The sequence below is a fragment of the Anopheles gambiae genome, chromosome X, assembly GCF_943734735.2.
Source record: "Anopheles gambiae chromosome X, idAnoGambNW_F1_1, whole genome shotgun sequence".
NCBI classification, from domain to species: Eukaryota; Metazoa; Arthropoda; class Insecta; order Diptera; family Culicidae; genus Anopheles; species Anopheles gambiae.
Window position 1 is genome coordinate 3,683,928 of NC_064600.1, and position 20,956 is coordinate 3,704,883.

General features: G+C 48.2%; 1 protein-coding gene across 2 annotated transcripts in view; it reads right to left on the reverse strand.

The window, feature by feature from the left end:
• Positions 1-1,501: 1,501 nt before the first annotated feature.
• Positions 1,502-20,956, reverse strand: part of LOC1272050 (irregular chiasm C-roughest protein) — a 206,878-nt gene continuing 187,423 nt past the window's right edge. For both annotated transcript variants that reach the window (XM_061650955.1, XM_061650951.1), the window contains 8 exons: positions 12,808-13,240; positions 12,560-12,725; positions 11,945-12,474; positions 10,696-11,356; positions 9,907-10,046; positions 9,586-9,809; positions 8,041-8,429; positions 1,502-5,871 (listed from right to left, as the gene is read on the reverse strand). In XM_061650955.1, the coding sequence (XP_061506939.1) occupies positions 5,414-5,871; positions 8,041-8,429; positions 9,586-9,809; positions 9,907-10,046; positions 10,696-11,356; positions 11,945-12,474; positions 12,560-12,725; positions 12,808-13,065 (2,826 nt within the window). In that variant the 5' untranslated portion in view covers positions 13,066-13,240 and the 3' untranslated portion in view covers positions 1,502-5,413. The remainder of the gene's footprint in view (positions 5,872-8,040; positions 8,430-9,585; positions 9,810-9,906; positions 10,047-10,695; positions 11,357-11,944; positions 12,475-12,559; positions 12,726-12,807; positions 13,241-20,956) is intronic.

Sequence of the window (20,956 nt, forward strand, 5' to 3'; positions counted from 1 at the left end):
GGGCGAGGATCGGGTTCAGCGGCGAGGATTTGCCCACCCCGAAAATCTATCCGGCTGACCCGCGCAGTCGTCCCTCGCGCGCAGCGCGAATAGGAAGCTGCAGGACGCCACGAGCATACCATTTACGTTTGGGTGTTTTTTATTTTTATCGTTACAGTTATGGTTATTACATTTTGTTCGCGCTTATTAACATATTTATTATTTCCCGCGGGTCTTTCTGTCGCGCGGTCTCTCTCTCGCTTTCTCCTTTCAGCTAAAATTTTTACTCTTTTCTTGCTGCTCGAGGAAAGCAGAAGCGGCAGCAATTCGTATGCATTCGCGAACATAAATTTGGGCGCTAATCGACATCGTTGTAATGTTTTACGTTGCATTTTCCCCCCTTTCTGCCGGTTTCTCTTGGTGTTTGTGTGTGTGTGTGTGCGTGCAAAGGGTTTGCCACGGTATCGTTAAATTAGTCGCTGTAGCTAGTAGAGCGAGCGAGCGAATAAAAGCGACAGCCACAGTGGAAGCGTTACGGATAAATGAAAAATAATTGGCACAAGATTGGCAGGATAAATTGGAAAATGGGGAGCGACGGTGGAGGGCGGGTAACTCTATTTGGGGACCGAAATGAAATGCAAAATCGCTTCCGCGCGTAATCGCTTTTTTGGGTGGTGTGCAGATGCAGACACACACACACACACAATACCGGAAAAAGGTGACTGAGGGTGCTTCTTTGTTCTGCTGCGATGGTTCCGTTTCCGCCGAGTGGAAAGAAGACCTTAAAACTCCTCACACACGCAGCAGTACGGGGTAAGCTGGCCAGCTTGTTACACCTTGCAGACTTGTTGAAAAAAGCACACACACACACACACAAACACACAGACAAGCAAAGTTTCATACGTGCAGTCCCGCCAGTAAAAGTTCACCTTTGCCCTGCACATTGCATATCTTTTGGCGCTTTTGAGTGTTTGTTTTGCTCGAAATTTGCTATAAAAGCGAATGTCAGCCGCCTGAAAGTATGCAGCTGGCCGTCGAACACTGTGCCCGGGTGCAGTCAGCTTTATCAAGGTTAGTAAGATTGTGTCCGGTTTCGGAATCGGCGCGGAAGTTAGGATAGTTTATGCTGGGTGGAGCAGAATTTAATTTCGTTTCTGCACAACCACCGCGGCGCGGTGGCAAGCACATCTTGCACGTTAGAGTGTGGCTCGGCTCGGAAACCGGTGTCATTCGCTCCCCCGGGTTGCGACTGGTACGACTAATCGGAAATGTAATAACAACCCCGGTCGACGGCAACCGCCAGCTGGAGCAAATTTACTGACTTACAGCCTTGCGGAGAGGTTAATCAGTGGACCGGAATGGGTGTGTGGCGCAAGTTAAGCTGCCGCAATCAGCCAGTTTTGCATGTGGCAGCGTTCGGGCGTTTGCATTAACTTACCTTGGGGGGAGTTTTTTAGCTGCCCTTTATTTCTCCCTTAACTCAACAATAAGTGATACTCTCACAAACACAAACAGGTTTGCATCTTTTGTATAAAAAATTATTTTGTTTTTTCCGGGTTTCACTTTTAGCATGACGGAAGGAGAAAACATAAAATCAACCTTTACACAATAATGGCAATAAGTTAGATATGCTGGATGTTTTTTTTTTCTTTACTTTTGTTTTTGTTTGTGTGAGGTGTGTTTATGTGTGTGTGTGTGTGTGTTTGTTTAACCGCATTCTAAAACCAAATGCGCCTGTTTTTGTTGTTGTTGCTGTTTCCTGTTGCTATTTTATGGTTTTTATGTTTTCCTTTTTTGTTCTCTTTTTGTCTGTGTGTGACTTTTCTTCTTTTTTCGTCTTCTTTCTTTGCTACTGTTTTCTTGCAAGTTGGGTTGAAATGCTTTGTGTTTCTTCTTCTTCTTCTTCTTCTTCTTCTTCTTCTTTTTCTTTTTCTTTTTCTTCTTCTTCTTCTTCTTCCTCTTTTTCTTCTTCTTCTTCTTCTTCTTTTTATTCTTCTCTCTTCGTGTGAATTTAAAAATGTACTCTATCTAGCTATATCACTACGAAAAGTGGATATACTTTCATCGCCGGCCCATTGTTTTTCGCGTGTGTCTCGTTTTGTCACTAGTTTGTAAGAATGCGTATTTTTTTTGTTTCTGTTGTTGTTGTTGCTGTTTGTCTGCATGTTTCGTGTGGTTGTTTTGTTTTGGTTGTTCGTGTCGTTCGGTTGGTTTTGCAATTATATTTAGCAAGCTTCTATAATTCCTTCGTTATCTAGACATCTTCGCTTATACATGTAAATGGTGACGCGTATGCGCAAGAGTGTTGTGTGTGTCGATGTGTGTTTCTTTAATAATACTCTTTCTCCCTCTCTTTCTCGTATTTTTCTATAATTTTCACTCTAGCTATCTCTTCCAATACGACTCCACTGGGCAAAGCGGGCGCATCACCTTTCCCGCAATATATGAACCAGCAGGAGGGGACGGGGAGTGGAGTCCAAGGGAGCGGATCAAGAGGAGGGAGATGTAATAGAGAGATGGATGTCTACAGGAGGGATGGGTAGTAGAATGAGTTTCGTACGTTTTACTAAAATGCTGCCGTCGCGGTCACACCTGGCAACAGTAACAGTGCAGTTGGCAGAGGAGCGTATATGTTTAAGCGGGCGTAGAGGAAGCTGGCGATCAAAATGGATGATTTGCTAGGTGCAGTGTTTGCCATGCTGCGGTGCTGGGATATGTTTCGTTCGAGTTTTGCTCCATGCACCGGGGTTCGGCGTAAACCACTTAGCAAAACAGTGCTTTGGAGACGCTTCGCGAAATCCTGCTTCGCTGCGGTCCGTCGCACGCCTGCGAAATCTCTTAAAATAGCACGGTGGTTTCCTTCTTCGTACCTGTTGGCTTCCGTGTTATGCGTTGTGTTGTGAAACAGTTAGCTAGCTGCGAGCGAAGCCCAATTTTACTGGCGCTTGAAGGGAACGTGGTAACATGAGGTGAGCAATGATATGGACAGTGATATGGAGCGTAACAGGGAGAGGTTTCCCCAAAAAAAAAGTCCTTTTTAGTCAGTATGATACAGGGGTTTCCAAGTCTATTCACCGCGTTCAACATCTTAATCCACATCAATCTTGATATTTCATTTCTATCATAATAATTGTTATTTTCTTCAGCATGATTTTCAACACATCTCAAGCTGGATTAAGTTTGACAGTTCTTTATGATGTGTTGAAAACCATGTGTAAAACATTTAATTATTTCATTTCATTTCATTTATTAGTTTCAATATGTCTGCATTATGAATTATGCATTATGCATTATGAAATTATGAAGCAAATACACCATTTGACAGCTGTTGAAAAACATCTTGAAGGCGGTGAATAATTGTGTACACATTCGCACATGACTAGGAAAACCCTGTATTCCACATTACTCTGATGTTTTATCTCCATCATGCAGAGTTTTCCGAGTCAATTTCCAATGCCCGCAACAACAATTCATTGCTTGCGAGATGTTTTTCAACAGCTGTCAAATATTGCATTTGCAACACAATAATAAATCAGTTCTTCCACATAATTTGCAACACGGTTCAAGCTCGATTGAGTTTGTCAGCTGATGTGTCAGTTTTGTGGTGCGTTGACAATCATCGTTAAGAACTGAAATTTCATTCTGATGTGCACATTCGGAAGTGAACTGGAAAACCCTGCAGTAGTTTTTTTTTTATTTCTTCTGCATGATTTGCAACACTTCAACGGTCCTTTGAACTACCGTTTTTTCATGCTTGTTAAAGCGTTGAAAATCATGCTGAAGAAATCAAAAGCTATTATGACGAAAATGAAATATCAGAGTGGATGTCGAATAACTTCTTGCACGTGGTGGGAAAAAATGTTTGCACTCGAAACGGACTTGAAAACCCCAGCAAGGAAAGAGCGTTAATCGTAGTTTGAAGCGTTAGTTTTTGTGCGAACATAACGCTAAGTAAGTAATGTAACACAAATAACGTTGCACCTGTCACGGGTTTTGCGTTCATTTGTTCTGGGGATTATGGAAACGTAAAAAAAAAAAAAATCAGCGTACCACGTCACACACACACACATACGCACAGACAAACAAACATACAGGCACACTGATTCATGAGATGCACAAGCTGGATGCGATGGATGGCAAAAGTGGCGGAGTTTCGAACGAACAGAAGCGATGGCAATTTGCGGCGTTACGGCTAGCTTCTCCAGATAATAGAGTCTTTACGTTGGGCTCAAGCGCTTACGATAACGATATATATATTTATATTTATATAGTTAGTATTTTTGGACTATATTAATATTAACAATGCTACCCCCCGTTCACTCCCTTTCCTTCTGGCGAGGGCGAGAGGGGTTTCTTAACTAATGCTATAATCTTTGTGTTTGTCTTTCCATCTTTACCTGCGGTTTAGGCGTCGTACCATAGATCAGAGGCTACATCTTATCAGCGTTTTTTGTTCGTCTGCTTCTCTTTTTTCATTTTTTTTTTGGATATGTGTTGGGTTGCACGAGATTAGAAAGTTTCGGGGCTTGAGAAGTGAGTCTTTCACTTGTGGATATGTGTGTGTGTGTGTATGATTGAGAATGATACACAGCAAAGCCACGTGAAGTGAGGGGTGTACAATTGGGCTGTGAGAGTGTTTGCTCCAGACAAGGCAAGGTTGGGACGATTCTCTTGATATTACAAACGATTGCCAGCCGATGTTACGAAGCGTGAAGCGTCATCGGATCACATCACAATCACAATCACACGCAATGGTATCACTATTGGCGTCACTGCTTTGTAATATCGGCCGGCGTCGTTTGCCAACCTTATCTGACCTTTCAAAGCCTCTTTGCTTGTGTGTGTGTGTGTGTGCGAGTGTGCGTGTGTGTGTGTGTGTGTGTGTGTGTGTGTGTGTGTGTGTGTGTGTGTGTGTGTGTGTGTGTGTGTGTGTGTGTGTGTGTGTGTGTGTGTGTGTGTGTGTGTGTGTGTGTGTGTGTGTGTGTGTGTGTTTGTTTGTGTGTTGTGTTGTGTTGTTGTTCGTCTCCCACGTCCCATTGTCCTTTCCCCTTTTTGCTGTGTGGGTGGCTCAGCGAATGAGAACCGCTCCTGCCTTACAAGCGGGGGAAAAAACATTCTCCGCCATTCTCATTTGCACGCGACGGCGAAGAATAGCAGTGTTCAATGTATATGCGTATGTGTGTGACAGTGTGTTTCTGTTTGCTTCGACTCGGTTGTGTCGATAATCGATGTAAGTAAAGCTCAGTTCTTAGATTATACGAGGATTAGCTACCCTACTATATCAAGGAGAATTGTTTTTTGAGGGGAAATGTGTTTAAAACTGAATTGACAAGTATCTATGCGGTTCCCTCCCCCTTCCCACTGCTCCAGCCTAGAGGAGGGACCGATCTCTCTCTCGCTCTCTCTCTCTCTTTCGTTCGTTCGCTCGCTCGGTTTACACGTGTGTCGCCAGTACGCCCGGTTTGATGGTGTTGCTGGAAGGAAGAATGAACTGTCCCGGCGGGCTGTTGGGCTGCTGCTGCTGCTCTCTCCCTCCCGCGGCCTGTCCCGTCCCGACCGTACCGCCCGCGATCGATGGTGCCTGGGAGAGCTGCGAGCTGGCCAGCGACAGCGAGCCGGACTGGGTCGAGCTCGGGCTGCTCGAGCCGGTCGCTAGCAGGGCGGCCGAGTTGGTGCCGGTGGTGGGGCCGCCCGCCGCCGGCGGCAGCCCCAACCCGAGCAGACAGTTCTGGTTGCGCGTGGCGCTGTACGGTGGTGGGGCCGGCGTCGCGGCCGGATTGGCCGTCGCCGGCGGGGGCAGCTGCATCGGGCTGGGGCCGCGCCCGTGCAGCGTCCCGTAGTTGGCGCCGAACCGCGTGTCCAGCCCGAGGTGGCAACCGAGCATGGGATGGTCTGGGGGGAAAGTGAGAGCATGCACAAACGGGAAGAATCGGTTAGATGGTTAGTCATATGAAGCAAAAAAAAAAATATTTAAAAATAGAGAACAAAAAATTATAAAAGCTTGCATACTTTAAGGCGCTTTACAATTATAATGTTTATATAATTTTTTAAATATATTATATTTATAAAAGATATGCTGAAAACCTTGTTATAGTACAAAACAAGATTCTGCACAATATTTCACAATTTTAATCCGTACTAAACCAAATTAAACTATTTCTTTCCCTGTTTCATGCAGAAGCGATGGAGGCGCCTGGTGGTTCACGATTTTATGGGGCGCTTGCGATGAGATATTCAGGTGGATTAGACATTTCCGGCTAAATTTGGCCATAGCATTTATCTGAGTATCTTTGCTGTTTTTTTTGCTATAAAGAATGCATTGAATGAATAACAACAAGTAATACGTTTAGTGCAAAAAAGGTATTTTTGAACAAAATAGATATTTTCATTGCCACCAACGGGAAATCATTCTCACTGGCTCAAGGACCAATCGCTTTCCAACCCTGCAAATGATCTCAAGCTCCAGGGCTTGTACGAAGCAGGGCCAGGGCCAGTAGCCTGTGTGTGTGTATTTGTGTATGTCATCTTTGGATGGGGTGGGCGATGATTTCGCTTCATTAAAATCACACTCGTCTTCCTGGGCCGCGGACAACAAGGTAGTGACAATCCGAAAGCGGCAGTCCCATCTCGCGGCATCTAATTCAATTACTTACACGCATCTTGCTTCAATTTGTGCCCCCGATCCCCCCCCCCCCCCTTTTCGGATTGACAGCTGTCAGCCCGCCGCCAACCCGAAAGCATCCGGGTTGTACACTGCTAATTTATTAATTAATTCAGAAGCACCGGAACATCCCGTCCCCAGTTGCATCCATCAATTCCAAAGCCACTGGACATCCCCCTTCCCTTCACATCCCCTCCCTGTCACTCCGAAAAATTGGGGCCGATCAGAGCCAGGGGGCAAAGTCCGCCGCAAGGCAGAAGCAGCTGGCCGTAGGCGACGAACGGGCTGAAGCGGTTGAGCAAAACCTTGGAAATGCAATTTTCGGTTGCAAGTTGCAAACTTTACGGGTGGCCGATGCACCGCCCCCCTCCGAACTGGGCGAACTGTTTCGTTCACTTCCGCCGCTTGTGCCAAGACAAAGGAAGTATGTTTTCTTAAACTGTAAAAACTAATCACAAACTGCGTTAATGCAAATGCCACAGTCCCAGGGGGGGGGGGGGGGGGGGTTGGTAGGGGTGCCGAGAGTTTATTTATTCTTTGCATTCTTAGGGTGGGATGGGCAGGCGGGGTTCGGAATGGTGCGGTAAGCTAAGAGAGCGGTTGTACTTTGCCGGGCCGTGTTTTTGTTTGGCTTCGTACCGTGCCGATGGTTCCGGTTCCGGCGGGGAAAAGGGCAAACTTTCTTTTTGTACCGGTCGGTGATTGGGTGGGTGTGTGTGTGTCTGTACCCTTTTCTAAAACAAGCGAATAGTGCAAGTTATATATAGAGAGAGAGAGAGAGCAAGAGCCCTCCCCGGGAGGAGCAATAAATTCAAGACAAACACAAATCTATTAGTTTGCTTATGTCTCCCTCCCCTATTACCACCTCACCACCACTCTTTGCCGGCTCGGTCTCAGTCGTTGTCGGTACGCGTAACAGCGATACGGGCGGCATCCGCCGGAACAACCGCATCGCAGGAAGGAGGGCGAAAGGGGACTCGGTTCGTTTGCTGAAAGTCAAACGGATCAAATCGTTCCGGTGGCCACCTTCCCTCCCCAATCTCCCGCTTGCAGCAACGGGGCATGAGCATACTTTTGCGGTAAATCAGTGCAGCCGAGCAGCCGCCCGGAGTACGCTGGACAAATGTTTAAATATGATCCCCACACACACACACACACACACACACAAAAGGGAACGGGACAAAAAACCGGGTGTGGTTTGCACATCAAACTTTGCCTTGCGGACAGAACCGGGCGTAGCTGTGCGCAAATTGGCCGAAGCAATCCAGCCCATTAAGGTACTGTTTTGCGCCATCGTTTTTGGGTTTTAAGTTTTTGTTTTGTTTTGTTTTTTCATCGGTGTAAACTCTTGTGCGAACGTTCGTTTCGCTGGGCGAGAGGGCGTGGGCCGAAAAACTTACTCATTAACCCGTTCGGGATGGACGATACGCTGCTCTGGATGCTGGGCAGGGCGCCGCCAGCGTCCGGCGGGGCGGCGGGCGTGCGCTTTCGCGTGAGTGTCATCGTGCCGGTCGGCAGCTGACCGTTGGCCGGCGGCCGGGCCGGCGGTTTGGCGGTGAGCGCGTTGCCGATGCTGTTGCTGCTGCTGCTCGCCTTAAACTGCATCAGGTGCTGGGTGGGCGGGCTGTAGTCCCGGGCGTAGTTAACGTACGGGACGTAACCGTTGCTGTTGTTGCTGGTGCTGTTGCCGGTGCTGCTGGTGCTGTTGCCGCTGGTACCGGTCGGGCCACCACCCACCTTCGGGCACTGCAGGTGGCTCAGCGAGTCGGAAAAGTCTCCCGAGTATCGGCTACATTTGTTAGATAAAGAGAGAGAGAGAAAGATTAAGAGAGAAAGAAAGAGAGAGAGAGAGAGAGAGAAATAAACAGAAGGAGATAAAGAGAGATTGAGAGAGAAACAGAGAAAGAATGAGAGAGATAGAGAGAGAAAAAGAGAAAGAATGAGAGAGATAGAGAGAGAAACAGAAAGAGAGAGAGAGAGAGAGCGACAGAGAGAGATACAGAAAGAATGAGAGAGAAATAGACAAAGAATGAGAAAGAGATACAGAGAGACAGAGAGGTGATGAGAGAGAAAGAAAGAGAGAAAGAGAGAGAGAGAGAGAGAGAGAGAGAGAGAAATAGAAAGTGAGGTAAAGAGAAGGAAGGGAGAGAGAGGAATAATTAAGAAGTGAAGAGAGAAGAGAGGGAAAGAAGAGAGGGAGAGAAGAATGAGAGAGTTAGATAGAGAAAGAGCGAAAGAGAGGAACAAAGAGAGACAAGGAGAGATAGGGAAAGATACGCAGAGAGATGGACATGGAGGGAGAAAAGGAGAGCGAAGAAGGGCGAGGGAAAAATAGAGAGACAAAAGAGAGATAGAGAGAGAGAGACAGAGAGAGAGAGACAGAGAGAGAGAGAGACAGAGAGAGAGAACGAGTAAATGAAGGATGAGGAGGAATAGAGAAAATGATAAAGTGCCAAATGGAAAGAGAGAGAGAGAGAAAGAGAGCGTGAAAGAGAGAGAGAGAGAGAGAGAGAGAGAGAAAGAGAGAGAGAAAGAGAAAGGGAGATAAAGAGAAGGAAGAGAGCAAAATAAAGATATAATGAAAAAATAACGAAGTATTAAGGAGGGAGAGAGAGTGGTAGAGAGAGAGAGAGAAAGAGAGAGAGAGAGAGAGAGAGAAAAAAAGAGAGAGGAGAATGGAGAAAGGAAGGGGGAAAGAGGGAGAGAGAGGAAAAGAGATAGTTACAGAGAGACAAAGAAATAGAGAGAGAGAGAGAGAAGAAAGAGAAGAACACAGAGAGATAGAGGAAGAGAGAGTACGAAGAGACAGGAGCATGGAGAGATTCAGAGCGAGATAGAGAGAAATAGAGAGAGAGTCAGAGAAAAGAGAGAGAGAAAGAGAGATAGAGAGAGATAGAGAGAGAATTAGACCGAAAGTAGCAAAGCGACATCCAGTGCGAACCAACCTGTAATCGGTGGTGGTGTCACCCTTGAGCGCCGTAAGCGACGAACTGATCGCTGTAGTGCCGGTTTGTGGGCCGGCCACACCCGAGCGCACGTTCAGCGCGATGTTGGTGGTGATGGTGTCGCGCGGATGCTCCCCGTCCAGCATGTCGTCGATGCGGTCGATCTTGTGGTCGCTCACCGTCGTGCCGCCGTGCTCACCGCAATCCTTCCCCGGGACATCGTACTGTGGACAGCGGGGGACAGAGAAGGGAAAAGATTGCAGCGTTTTAACACAACTGAACTGATCCAGAGGCCACAGGACTGTTGGCGCGGACTCTTACCTTCGGTATGACATCGGCCGGCGGCAGATGCTTCTTTCTGTTGCGACGGCTGCACAGGCAGATCGCAATGACGACGAGAATGATCAGTATGGTGATGCCTCCGAGCGAGCCGAGCACGATCACGGGCAGCAGATTTGGCTCTGTTTAGAAGAAGAGTTGGAAGAAGTCGAACGGGGGGATTAAATGGTAAATGTTTAACGTTTGATGAGCTGTCAAAGTGGGCGGTCTGTACCGGAAAGCTGTTATATCTCAATTCATATTCGGAACGTTATTTCAATACACGATGCCAAAAATAGTCCGTTGAGAAACTCTAACACATAGTCAGGTGTTCTGTTGGTAGCTCTAAGGACTCTAAGGATATTTAGTCCGAATCAGGCATCGAACGCAGTTACGATTACTCCAGTCGTATCTTAAACGACCGTTATTGGCTTAAGGCTTCAATTCTGCATCGCTCCTAACTCCAAACTTATATCCATGAGATGATGTCCTACTTAACACCTACCTATCAAAGCCTATCTATCTATATCATCTCACTAAAATGCCATGTTGTGCACTACATGACATCAAACAGCTGTTCAACTTGAGAAGAAGGAATGAATGGACGAGGTGAACTAAAATACGAGATATGTTCCAGAAGTTCGCCGCTTGAATAGAAGAAGTTTAATTTCTTCGCTGTCAATTAATAGGTCTAGCACTTTATCATAATCTGTCATAGCAACACAAGACATATCTCAGCTGTATCAGATTGAGAGGACTCTGAAAGAGACAAACAGAGAGCGAGGACCTTACCTTTGGAGACGAATTCAATTTCCAGATAGTCGATACCGTAGTCGTTCACCACGGTGCAGTTGTACCGCCCGAAGTGTTCCCGCTGGCAGTGGTGTATGATGAGCGTCGAGCGCACCCCGTTCGGGATCGGGCTGTCCAGTGCGCGGTACTCGGCCGCGTTCGGCTCCGCGCTCACGTTGATCTCGCGCCCATTGAACGACCACAGCACGTGCCGGGGCTTCGGTATCGACAGGGCGACGCACTCGAGCTGCGCACTGTCGTGCACCGCTCCGTACTGCTGCCGCGGCGAGCTGATGGCCGGCGGCCCGCGCAGATACACCGTCGCGTCCGCCTCCACCTCGGCGAAGCCCTGCACGCTCGCCTTGCAGTAGTACCGGCCGGCGGTGGCCGGCGTTACGACGAGCGTTACGTTCGCCGCGCTCGACACGACCTGGTCGGACGGTTCGTGTATCCACAGCACGTCCGGTGCGGGATTGCCGTCCACGTCGCAGCCGAGCGTAACGGTCGTGTCCGGGTCCGCCTCGACCGACTGGGGCGGCGCCCGGAAGCTCGGCCCGTAGCTTATGTCGAGCGTGACGCTTTCCTCGCTCTTCCCGACCGCATTGCGCACCTCGCACCGGACCGTGGTGCCGTGGTACTTGCGCGAGATGTTCGCTATCAGCTGCGAAAAAGGGAGGACGGAAACGGTGAAGCGAGTTAAAATAAAGCTATGCTGATCGTTGTTAAGATTGCAATTGAAAGTAAGATGAATCTTCAGCAATGAGTGATTTGAATCAAATCGCTAGAGACTCATGAATTTCCAAAGACTCACGAATCTTTAAAGATTTGTGAACCTCTGAAGAATGATAAATATCTGAGAATCTCTGAAATTCGGAAATCGCGTGGTGGGTTCTAGCCTCGCATGGACCTCAGATGGTCTCTCCCGTTGCCAGGTCTGATTATCCGGATGCGTGGTAGGTCGTTACGCCAAGAACCTCCTGTTCTACGAATCTTTTGAGATTCATGAGTTCCTAGAGATTCGCGAATCTTTACAGAACTATTTCTCTGTAGAGATTCAAACAGTTTTGGAAATACATGAATCTTCAGAGATTTGAGATTTCTGAATGCCGAGAGTCGCGAATCCTTTCAACCGAAATTCGGAATCACTGCATCATTTCAAAGATTCGTTGAGATTCGTGAACCTGAATCAGATCCACCGACCATTAAGTTAAAGCACAATTCTAAAGTCTTCCAACAAAAAAAAACTTACCAACTCGGATGCGTGACTGCCGTCCGACAGCTCCTCGCCCACGAACCAGCGATACGTAACGTCGGGCGGGTTAGCGTCCGCCCGGCACGACAGCCGCACCTCCGTGCCCTCGAGTATGCGGCCCCCGTTCAGGGCGCCCCCGATCACGGCAATCTTCACCTTCGGCGCGTACTTCACCTCCAGCTTGAGCCGCACCGACCGGTACGTCCGGTCGGCCGTGTTCTGCGCCTGGCAGGTGAACGTCGTGTTGTGGTGCTCCTTCTTCGGCGTCAGCTTCAGGATCGATTTGGCGGTGTAGCGGCGGGCGTCGCGCAGCGGCTCCTTCATGTACTCGATGCCCCTGGTCAGCACCGTGCCGAGCCCGTCGATCCAGGTAATTTCGGCCGCCGGCTTCCCGCCGACCGACACACACTCGAGCTCAATCTCCCGATCCTCGGTCGTGACCATGAAGTCGCCCTGCACAATCTTGGGCGCTTCCGGCGGCACCAGCACGGTCAGCTTGGCAAAGCGCGACCGAATGCCCGGAGTTCCTGCAGGCGGGGAAGGCAAGGGAGGGGATTGGATTCGTTTCCGTGGAAAATGGAGGCCACCAGCGTGCCCAGCGCGTCTACTTACCGCCCCGGCCCGGTCCCACCTGACACTGGTACTTGGCATCGTCGTCCAGCATTACGGGCGAGATGTCGAGCGAAAAGTCGCCCTCCTCGTCGCTGCCCACCATCGTGTACCGCTCGAAGCCGCTCAGGTTCCGGTGCGTCCCGAGCCCGAAATCGTCCTTGGTCCACTGTGGGGGTGAGAGCGGGTGGAGGTGTTTTGGGTAATGTTTTCAACGCGAAGAAAAAGCGCACTATCCCGCCCCTGCTTACCTGCAGCTGGCCGGACTTGTTCACCACCCGGCAGGGCAGGGTGACGCGCGACCCGACGATAGCGGTCTGGTCCTGCGGCTCCATCGCGAAGCGCTGCTCGAGCTGGCGGCTGCCACTGCCGGCCGCCGGTGACACCTTCGCCCCGCCGCCAACCCGCAGCAGCAGAAACAGGTAGAAGATCGGGTACGGTGACGCGGTGACGGCCGCTAGCCGCGACCTCGTCGTCCGCCGACCGTTCAGCGCCCGCAGCATCGTCATCAGCACGGCGTGGCGCAGCGGGAAGATGAATGAATGGCAAACCAGCCTAACCGAACCGTTCCTGTAGCGCTCTGCTGCCGAATGTCCGATACGCGTCGCTAGTCATCTTAAGCTTGCGCTGCTGCTGCCGCCGCCGCCGCAAAAACAAAAGGTTCGTCGCCTGGTAACAGGAGCGCTGCAAGGAAATGGGAGGCATTAGCGTTGGCGCTGGATTTGCCGGCGAAACAAAAATAGCTTCACGCCGCACGGAAAAATGCTTCACGGGAAAAAGGGGGAGGAAAGAAAAAGAAAGAAAACCGAACGCGCTTAAATAAACCCGCGTGCCGAATCAAGTGTTGTTATTGCCAGCTCACCACACACACACACACGTACAGAGCCCGGTAGCATGCGCGTTGCAATGAATATTTCAGCTCGTAACCGCATTCGATTGCGTTCGATTGCAATTTCCCACTGCGACGGACGGACTGTACCACCATCCCCCTTTCAGGTGTGCACGCGCTGGCTAGTGTTATTGTGGGACCGGTTTTGCAAGAAATTAAATAAATATTAGTCTCTCTCTCTCTCTCTCTCTCTCTCCTTTGGTTGCATTTTCCCACCGCCTTCAATCTCTTCAGTGCCGGCGGAAATTTCATGCTTTCGTTAATCGCAAAAAAAGCGATGGAAGCGAAGGAAAATCAGCATACACACGGGGACGGTGACCATTGGACGTTCCGTACTCGGGGTGCGATTTATACCAGCATTCGTTGCACTAGTTCCCCTCTCTTTTGCCGGCGTGGGTGGGCCGTTGAAGCTGGGAATGTTTTTTAAGCAGCTCAACGGTGGGAATATATTTTTAGCAGCCAGTGCTCCGCGTGTGAGGGAGGGTGTTTTAGGCGTCAAAGCTAACGTTTATGCTGCTGCACGGACACGGAAAAAAGAGATAGAAAAAACACACACACACACACACACACGTTGCCCATCCGCTTTGGAGTCTGTGGCAAGTGTTTTGCACTTAGTTTACGGTTCAATAGCAGATGGAGAAGAGGAATAATAATAATAAAAAAAGCACACTTCAAACGCGTGCACAGTATTTGGTTGCCGTAGATGAAGTGGCGTGGAGAGCTTTTGCGGGCTCAATGAGACGGAAATGCTGCTACCCAATGAAAGCAGGGGAAAAGTATGCCCCGCATCGAGTGTTTTGAGTGTGGTTTTGCGTATTTCTTTTAGCACTGCACCTTCTTTTTACTGGACTTAAGCCACCATGCCCTCGCTATGCCACGTTTTGCTCCCAGGATCTACTGTGACAGTGGCTAATGATTGACTCGTACGGTTGCTGTTGTGTTTTAATATTGCGGAACGCATCGCAAGTATGTGGTGTTTGAGTTTTTTTTTGGTAAATTAAATTCAAATCTTTAGTATGCTTTTGTCCACAACAAATGCCCACTAAGAAGCACTCCAGAGATTGGAGATACACTTAAAGTCTGAAACGTGTTGTAGATCGCTAAACAAGTACTTCAAGAAATACAGGGGTATTACGGTGTTGAATACCGGCGTTGAACTAATTCTCCCCGATCCTTCAGGATCATCTTGTCCCTCTAGTAGAAGAGATGGCCAGAAACTATAGAAGAGGATTACAAAACGAAAATCAAACACTGACCAGATCTTCGCCATGCGGCAAATCTCTGAGAAGCTGGCAGAATACAGCTTCAAAGTCGCATATGATAGCATAGCCGGGGTATAACTGTGCGACGCTATGAGCTCGTTTGGAATCTCGGCTAAAATGATAAGGCTAGTTAGAAAGACTCTGACCAACGTCACCTGCCAGGTGAGGGTGGATGGAAAACTCTCAGGACCTTTTGCTACCAACAACGGTCTGCGCCAGCTCTTGCCTTGGGTCTTCTATTGAGCTTGGCGTTAGAGAGGGGAGACTTCGAGAACCATCTACAATAAGTGAACCCAGATCCAGGCATACGCTGATGATATAAACATCATTGGTCTGCGGCTCTCCTATGTAGCAGAAGCCTACCGAGGGATCGAACAGGCGGCAGAGAGCCTTCGGATTGTAGATAAACGAGGCAAAGACCAAACTGATGGTGGCAACATCCGTGACCCTACCAACAACAAATTAAAACTTAGGTAGGCGTGATGTACAGATAGGTGAACACAATTTTGAAGTCGTCACAGAATCTATCTCGGGTCAAAGGTCAGCAACGACAGCATGAGAAATCAGTTCACCTCAAAAAACCTGTCACGACGGATGAAGCTGGAACTATATAGCACCTACATAGTACCGGTACTCACATACGTCTCCAAGATAAGGACACTGTCCAAATCTGACGAAACCCTCTTAGCACAGAAGGGTTCTTGGCCCCGTATCTGTGGAAGGATAATGGAGAATGCGTTATGATGGCGTGTAGGTGTCCGTCATTAAGACCGAGATAACGGATTGGTAGACGAAGGCGAGCGGTTTTGGACACGCCTGAGGCAGGACAAGACCCAAGTAAGTAAGGTCGTCAGCAGATAGGAAACAAATTGAGCCAAGCAGACATAAAATCCTCGTAAACATTAAATAAACATTAAATATTTATTAAGAAGATAAGTAACGATGAGTATTAGTGAAAAAGAGTAACAAGGCATCTATATACAGGGTTTCGAATCATATAAGGGAATAGTTCAATCACTTAGGGGAATGTTGCAAATCGGTAGGGGAATGTTGCAAATCGGTAGGGAAATGTTGCAAGCAAGCTGTGGAAGTTTGCAACCATATAGGGGAATTTTGCAAGCGTACTGTGGAGCTGTCAACAGACTGTAGGTGCCGATGTAAAAAGCTTCGAATTGATACCGATGATGTTTTTTTAAAACCATCATTTGGAGTTGTTTTCGTGTGGGATTCAGCTGTACACACGATAAACTAGATAAATCCTGCTGCGAAGCTATAATTAAACATGATAAGTTAGTAAGATTGACGAAAATATGTTGAGGTATTTACAGCGGCACCCACAGTCTGATGACAGCTCCACAGTACGCTTGCAAAGTTTCCCTACCGATTTGCAACATTCCCCTAAGTGATTGAACTATTCCCTTATATGATTCGAAACCCTGTAAGTTAATAAGATTGACGAAAATATTTTGAGGTATTTACAGCGGCACCAGGAGGAAGCTATTGGGATGAACATAATATTGTGTTTTTTTTTCAAAAAATATTTTAATGTTAAAACCAACGCATCTGCAGATTGAGAATTTAAATTGACATTTTAGGGCAAGCCCCAATATACCACCTTTAGGCGGCTGTAGACACAACTGCTTAAGAAAATATTTATTGATTACTCCTCAGAGATAGATGTCATGTCTCGATAGAACATTTTTGAATTTCTCAACGGTGTGTAACTCGTCTTCAGGAACAGTTTGCTTGTTGGCTAGGTAAAGTGCCAACGTCTTGCAATGAAGCAAGATATCTTGCCAAAGCAAAATACAAAGAAAAAAAAACTCTCCCCCATTCATCATCCCATCCCTCTGGTAGTTCAAATTTGCTAAAAGCTTCCGATCAGTGTTACAAATAATGTGTCTCGTGCGCTGCCTCGCGCCACAACTACGTTACGTTGGCGAGCAATACTGTCAATAATGGCTTTGCGTTATTGATGACAATGGTAAATAAACTTTTGGGGGGGAAAACAAAATAGTAATAAAAAAAAAAGCAAGACAGTACCGGCTAAGCAAGTCCGCACACACAGCAACACTTTGCAGCTGCATAACGTCAAACCAAAAGATGAAGACGGTAGTTTCCACGTTCACCTCACGTCGCACCCGGTGTCGTTGTTAGTCAACACCTTTCCACCATCCATCGGTGCGGTTGTTTGCGTTCGCCCGTTCGTGAACTGTGTGTGTGTGTGTACCATATGCAGAACAAAAGAACCGTTATCAGTCGCAGCGGGCGACAAATGAGGGCGAACAGCCCAGAAAGGCGGAAGGCACGGGAGCGAACGAACCGGACGCGAACACGTTACTCGCCAAACTCGGCTCCGGGGGCGGGGCGGGATTCGAGAAAGAAGCGCGGCTGCGGGCATTAGCTGCACGTCTTAACTTAACTCCCTCCACCCCGGGACGGAGGTCCGGCGGAGGCTGACGGTAATGTCAATTCCTCGAGCTGCCCGAGCACACAGGCACACCAAGTCTCGCAGGTCCTGAATATTCCATAAGTTTTACTACGGTACTATAAACGACCCGCTTAACTTGTCAGCCTCGGAGCTGACGCGGTGGAATGGGGGGGGGGGGGGGAGTGGGCTGGAAGGTCGATAGGTTTACCTTTTACCAGACCCGGGACGCGGTCGGTTCTTATCGTTTGAGCGGCCGTGTTTTGTCGCCGCTCTCGCTGATTACGCTGCCGGGGCTCGGCGCGCGCTCGGAGCAAGTAACCTCCGGAGCTGATGGTGAAGGAAACTAGTGAAACCATCGCAAAAGCCTGGCGCGCACACACAGCGAGCGAGCACACTGCAGCAGCAGCAGCACTGCACTGCACTGTCGCAAGAAATAATGTGCCGTAAACGTGTATTTTCAAAACCATAAATAAGTTCTAACGAGCCACCTGGGACTCGTAAGCGTCTTTGGAATTATTATTATTTTTATCACCCCCTGGGTTGTGAGGAGGGGTGGGGGGAAGGGGGTTCTTCTTGCTGCTGCTGCCGCCGCTGCTGCTGCAGTGCGGGCGGACGGGCGACTGTACGCTTCGGCAGGAGGAGGAACCGTGTGAGCATTTTTATTAGGGCAGCAGCTCCAGCGGGCAATCTGCTCTGGCGGCCCGAAGCATCGTTCGGTATCGTCATCATTCTTTCCCGAGGCTGCCCCAGTGCTGCCAGCTTTCGCCCCCTTTTTTTTTTCGGTCGGCGTAGTGGTCGGGGGAAACCGCCCGGACACGAGCTTGTTACGCTAATGTCAAATTCATAAGCCTACAGCGGGCACGGGAACAGCGGGCGGGAGTATAATCATGATTGCCCCGGTCCCGGTTCGGCTTTGTTGGCCCGGGGTTACGTGACATAGCGCACCCGGGGCTGGCAGCACTGCCTGCTCAATAATTCCCAACCCCCTATTGCTTTGCTACCTTTTGGCCAGGTTGACTGCCTGCTGCAAATGTTTCGATCGGCCGCCACATTTGCACTGTGAATTAAACAAAAATAAAAAAAAAAACAGCAGGAGTGGACACCATGAAGTCCCCACACGCACTGCGTCCGCTGTCATCGATGCGGGACCGTTGTCAGTTTGAGTGTTTTTTTTTCTCTCTTTTTTTGTGCACAATTTTGCATCCTTCAGTTTGGAGCTTCAAAAAAAAAACCCCCGCGAAAACTTCACTCCACGAGGGCCATTTTGTTCTTCTGCTGCTGCTGCTGCGCCTTTCCCAAACAATTTTGTGGCCCCGAAAATCCGCGGCTAATCTGCATGTCGCCGGGAGATTGTGCCGAAAAGCCATTAAGCGTTTTGTTTATTTCATTACGAACGATCCTTGCGGACTCGTGCCGGCGTCGTGCCGCTCTCTTCGCGAAGGCGTTGGGTGTGTTTTTCAATTGTGTGTGTGTGTGTGTATTGCTCCTGTGCCTTTACATTATGGCGACGACAAATCACAACTCAGCGGTGGAACCGGCAGCAAGCGACAAACACTCGAATAAAAACAAAACATATCCAAAAAAAACCTCACCCAAAACGACACTTCGGCTTTGCCGAAATCGAGCGCACGAGCGGTGGGATGAGGCCAGCGGAGGCGAAAAAAGAAGCCATAACACACAAATGATGTTCTCACTCAGTTTTCGGAGATTAAACACACATTATTTAGTCATCATGGTGTGTTTTGGCTGTTGGTACACGTCGACGCCGACCAAACAAATCACTCCTTCGCGGGCCGTTCCGTTTTTCTGGTAACCGAACGCCCCGAAGGATTTTGGAGGTGGCGGTTTGGGGGGACCAGATTGCCTGCTGGGCGAGCCGCGAGCTTTATGACGAATGTCGCCTCATCCGCCTCCATCGCCGGGAGGACAGTTTTTTTTTGTTTTTTGGCTGTTGTTGGTTGGTCCGGTGTGTTTAAAACAAAAGCGGAAAGATTCGCCCAAGTTCACGGAAGCCAAGGGAAAGAAGCCCTATTTTCGACCTTGCTCACTAACACATTCACACACACACACACACACACACACGCTCAAAATGGGTAGCAGATGGCTTTGGGTTTTGAGGCCGTTGGGGTCCCGCGAGGTGGGAGAAAAATTCGCGTTTTTTTTTTGTTTTTTTTGTTACCGCCACCACTCGACAACGCCTTTTGTTGCGCTGTTGTTTCGGTTTGCGCCGTGAAAAGCGACCGGCGCGGTGTGGTATAATTTTTGCCAAGCTCCATGGGTGGTGGGATATGGGCGTACCTTCTTCCTCATTTGGAATTCCTCGAAAAAAAGGGAGAATTGCGGAGAGAGAGCGAAAAAAAAAAACAAAAAAAAAAAACCAAAACCCCCGGCGTGCGAAAATACTTTTCCATTTTTGCCTTATCATCGGGCGGGCTAATGTTTTAGGAACAATCAATCATTTTTGTGGGTGAAGAATCGTACGACAACCCGCGTGAAGGGGGAGTAGCACGCGTGCGATGGGTGGGGAGATTTTTTTCTCTCTCCCTCGGGTGTGGTTTTTTTTTTTTTTATTGTTGCTGGCTTTGATTGTGGCTCGGGAAACTTGCCACGGTGCGGCAAAAAAAAGTATGGTAATTTTTGTGGGTCGATTTTCCGAAATTGAAATACTACAAACGAGGAAGATTAATATGACGCATCGCTCGATGTAGCTATCAGTGTAAAACTGATGGTGCGCTTTTTGTTTGCAAATGGTTTGAAATAATACACGGAGTTGACATTTGCATACAGAAGATAGCATTTTTACCGTCAGCTGTTGTTCCATTAATTCAAGAGACTGATTTTAATTAACACAGCGGTCTGCAAGGCGAGTAGAAAAAGAATTGCAACTAGCAATTTAGTAGAAATCTACGCCTGAATATGTACATTTTCTAGTACCAGAGTCTGGAATAGATTCGGAATTAGGTCTGGGAACAAGAACAGGATTAGATTTAGAGGCAGATTCATCGGAGAAACATATCCGGGACAGATTTAAACACAACTCTTCAATGTATCGACTTAATCAAGCATTCAATGGAGCAAATAAATCATTAGAGTTACAATTTCAGGTCCCGTCTATAGAAAACGAAACACCAAAAACGAGAATAATTGACCACAACGCCCACTCGGGGTAACAAAATGTCCACATCTACTCACTCCACCGTAATGCTTGATTATTTTCGATCTGTGTGCGCAACGTTACGTAATTTATGGACATCGCTTTTGATATATCCATTTGTTTGTGTTTGTGTGTTTTCAATTTTATGGAAATTGTGTTAGGTGAACGCAATGTTGGCAGCATGACATCTATTTCATCACACGGGGGCGGTCCCGTGGTACACTCGTCAACTCGAACAACTCAATAACATGTCCGTTATCGGTTCAAGCCTAGAATGGACCGTCCCCCCGTAGCAAGGATGACTATCCGGCTGCGTGGTAATGAATTAAGTCTCGAAAGCCTGTATAGGCCGGCATGTCCGCGTAGGACGTTACGCCAAATAGAAGAAGAAGAAGAAGAAGAAGATTTCATCATGCTCTTTGGAGGACAACTTTCTTGAAATGCCCACTTTATTAGCTGTTACATCACTAGGAAGCCACCATTTGACGGCAAGCAGGGTGGGCTAAAATTGCCATTTAAATAGCTTCATGATTTGCTCGCCAGTCTTGCTTTCACCTTCCTTTCCTGCTTCTTTTCGCCCTGTGCAACACCGTTGCAGCGATTTGCTTGCTTTTTCGCCGCTGAGCTCTATGCGGAATCAGCTATTTATCCGGATGATCCGAGC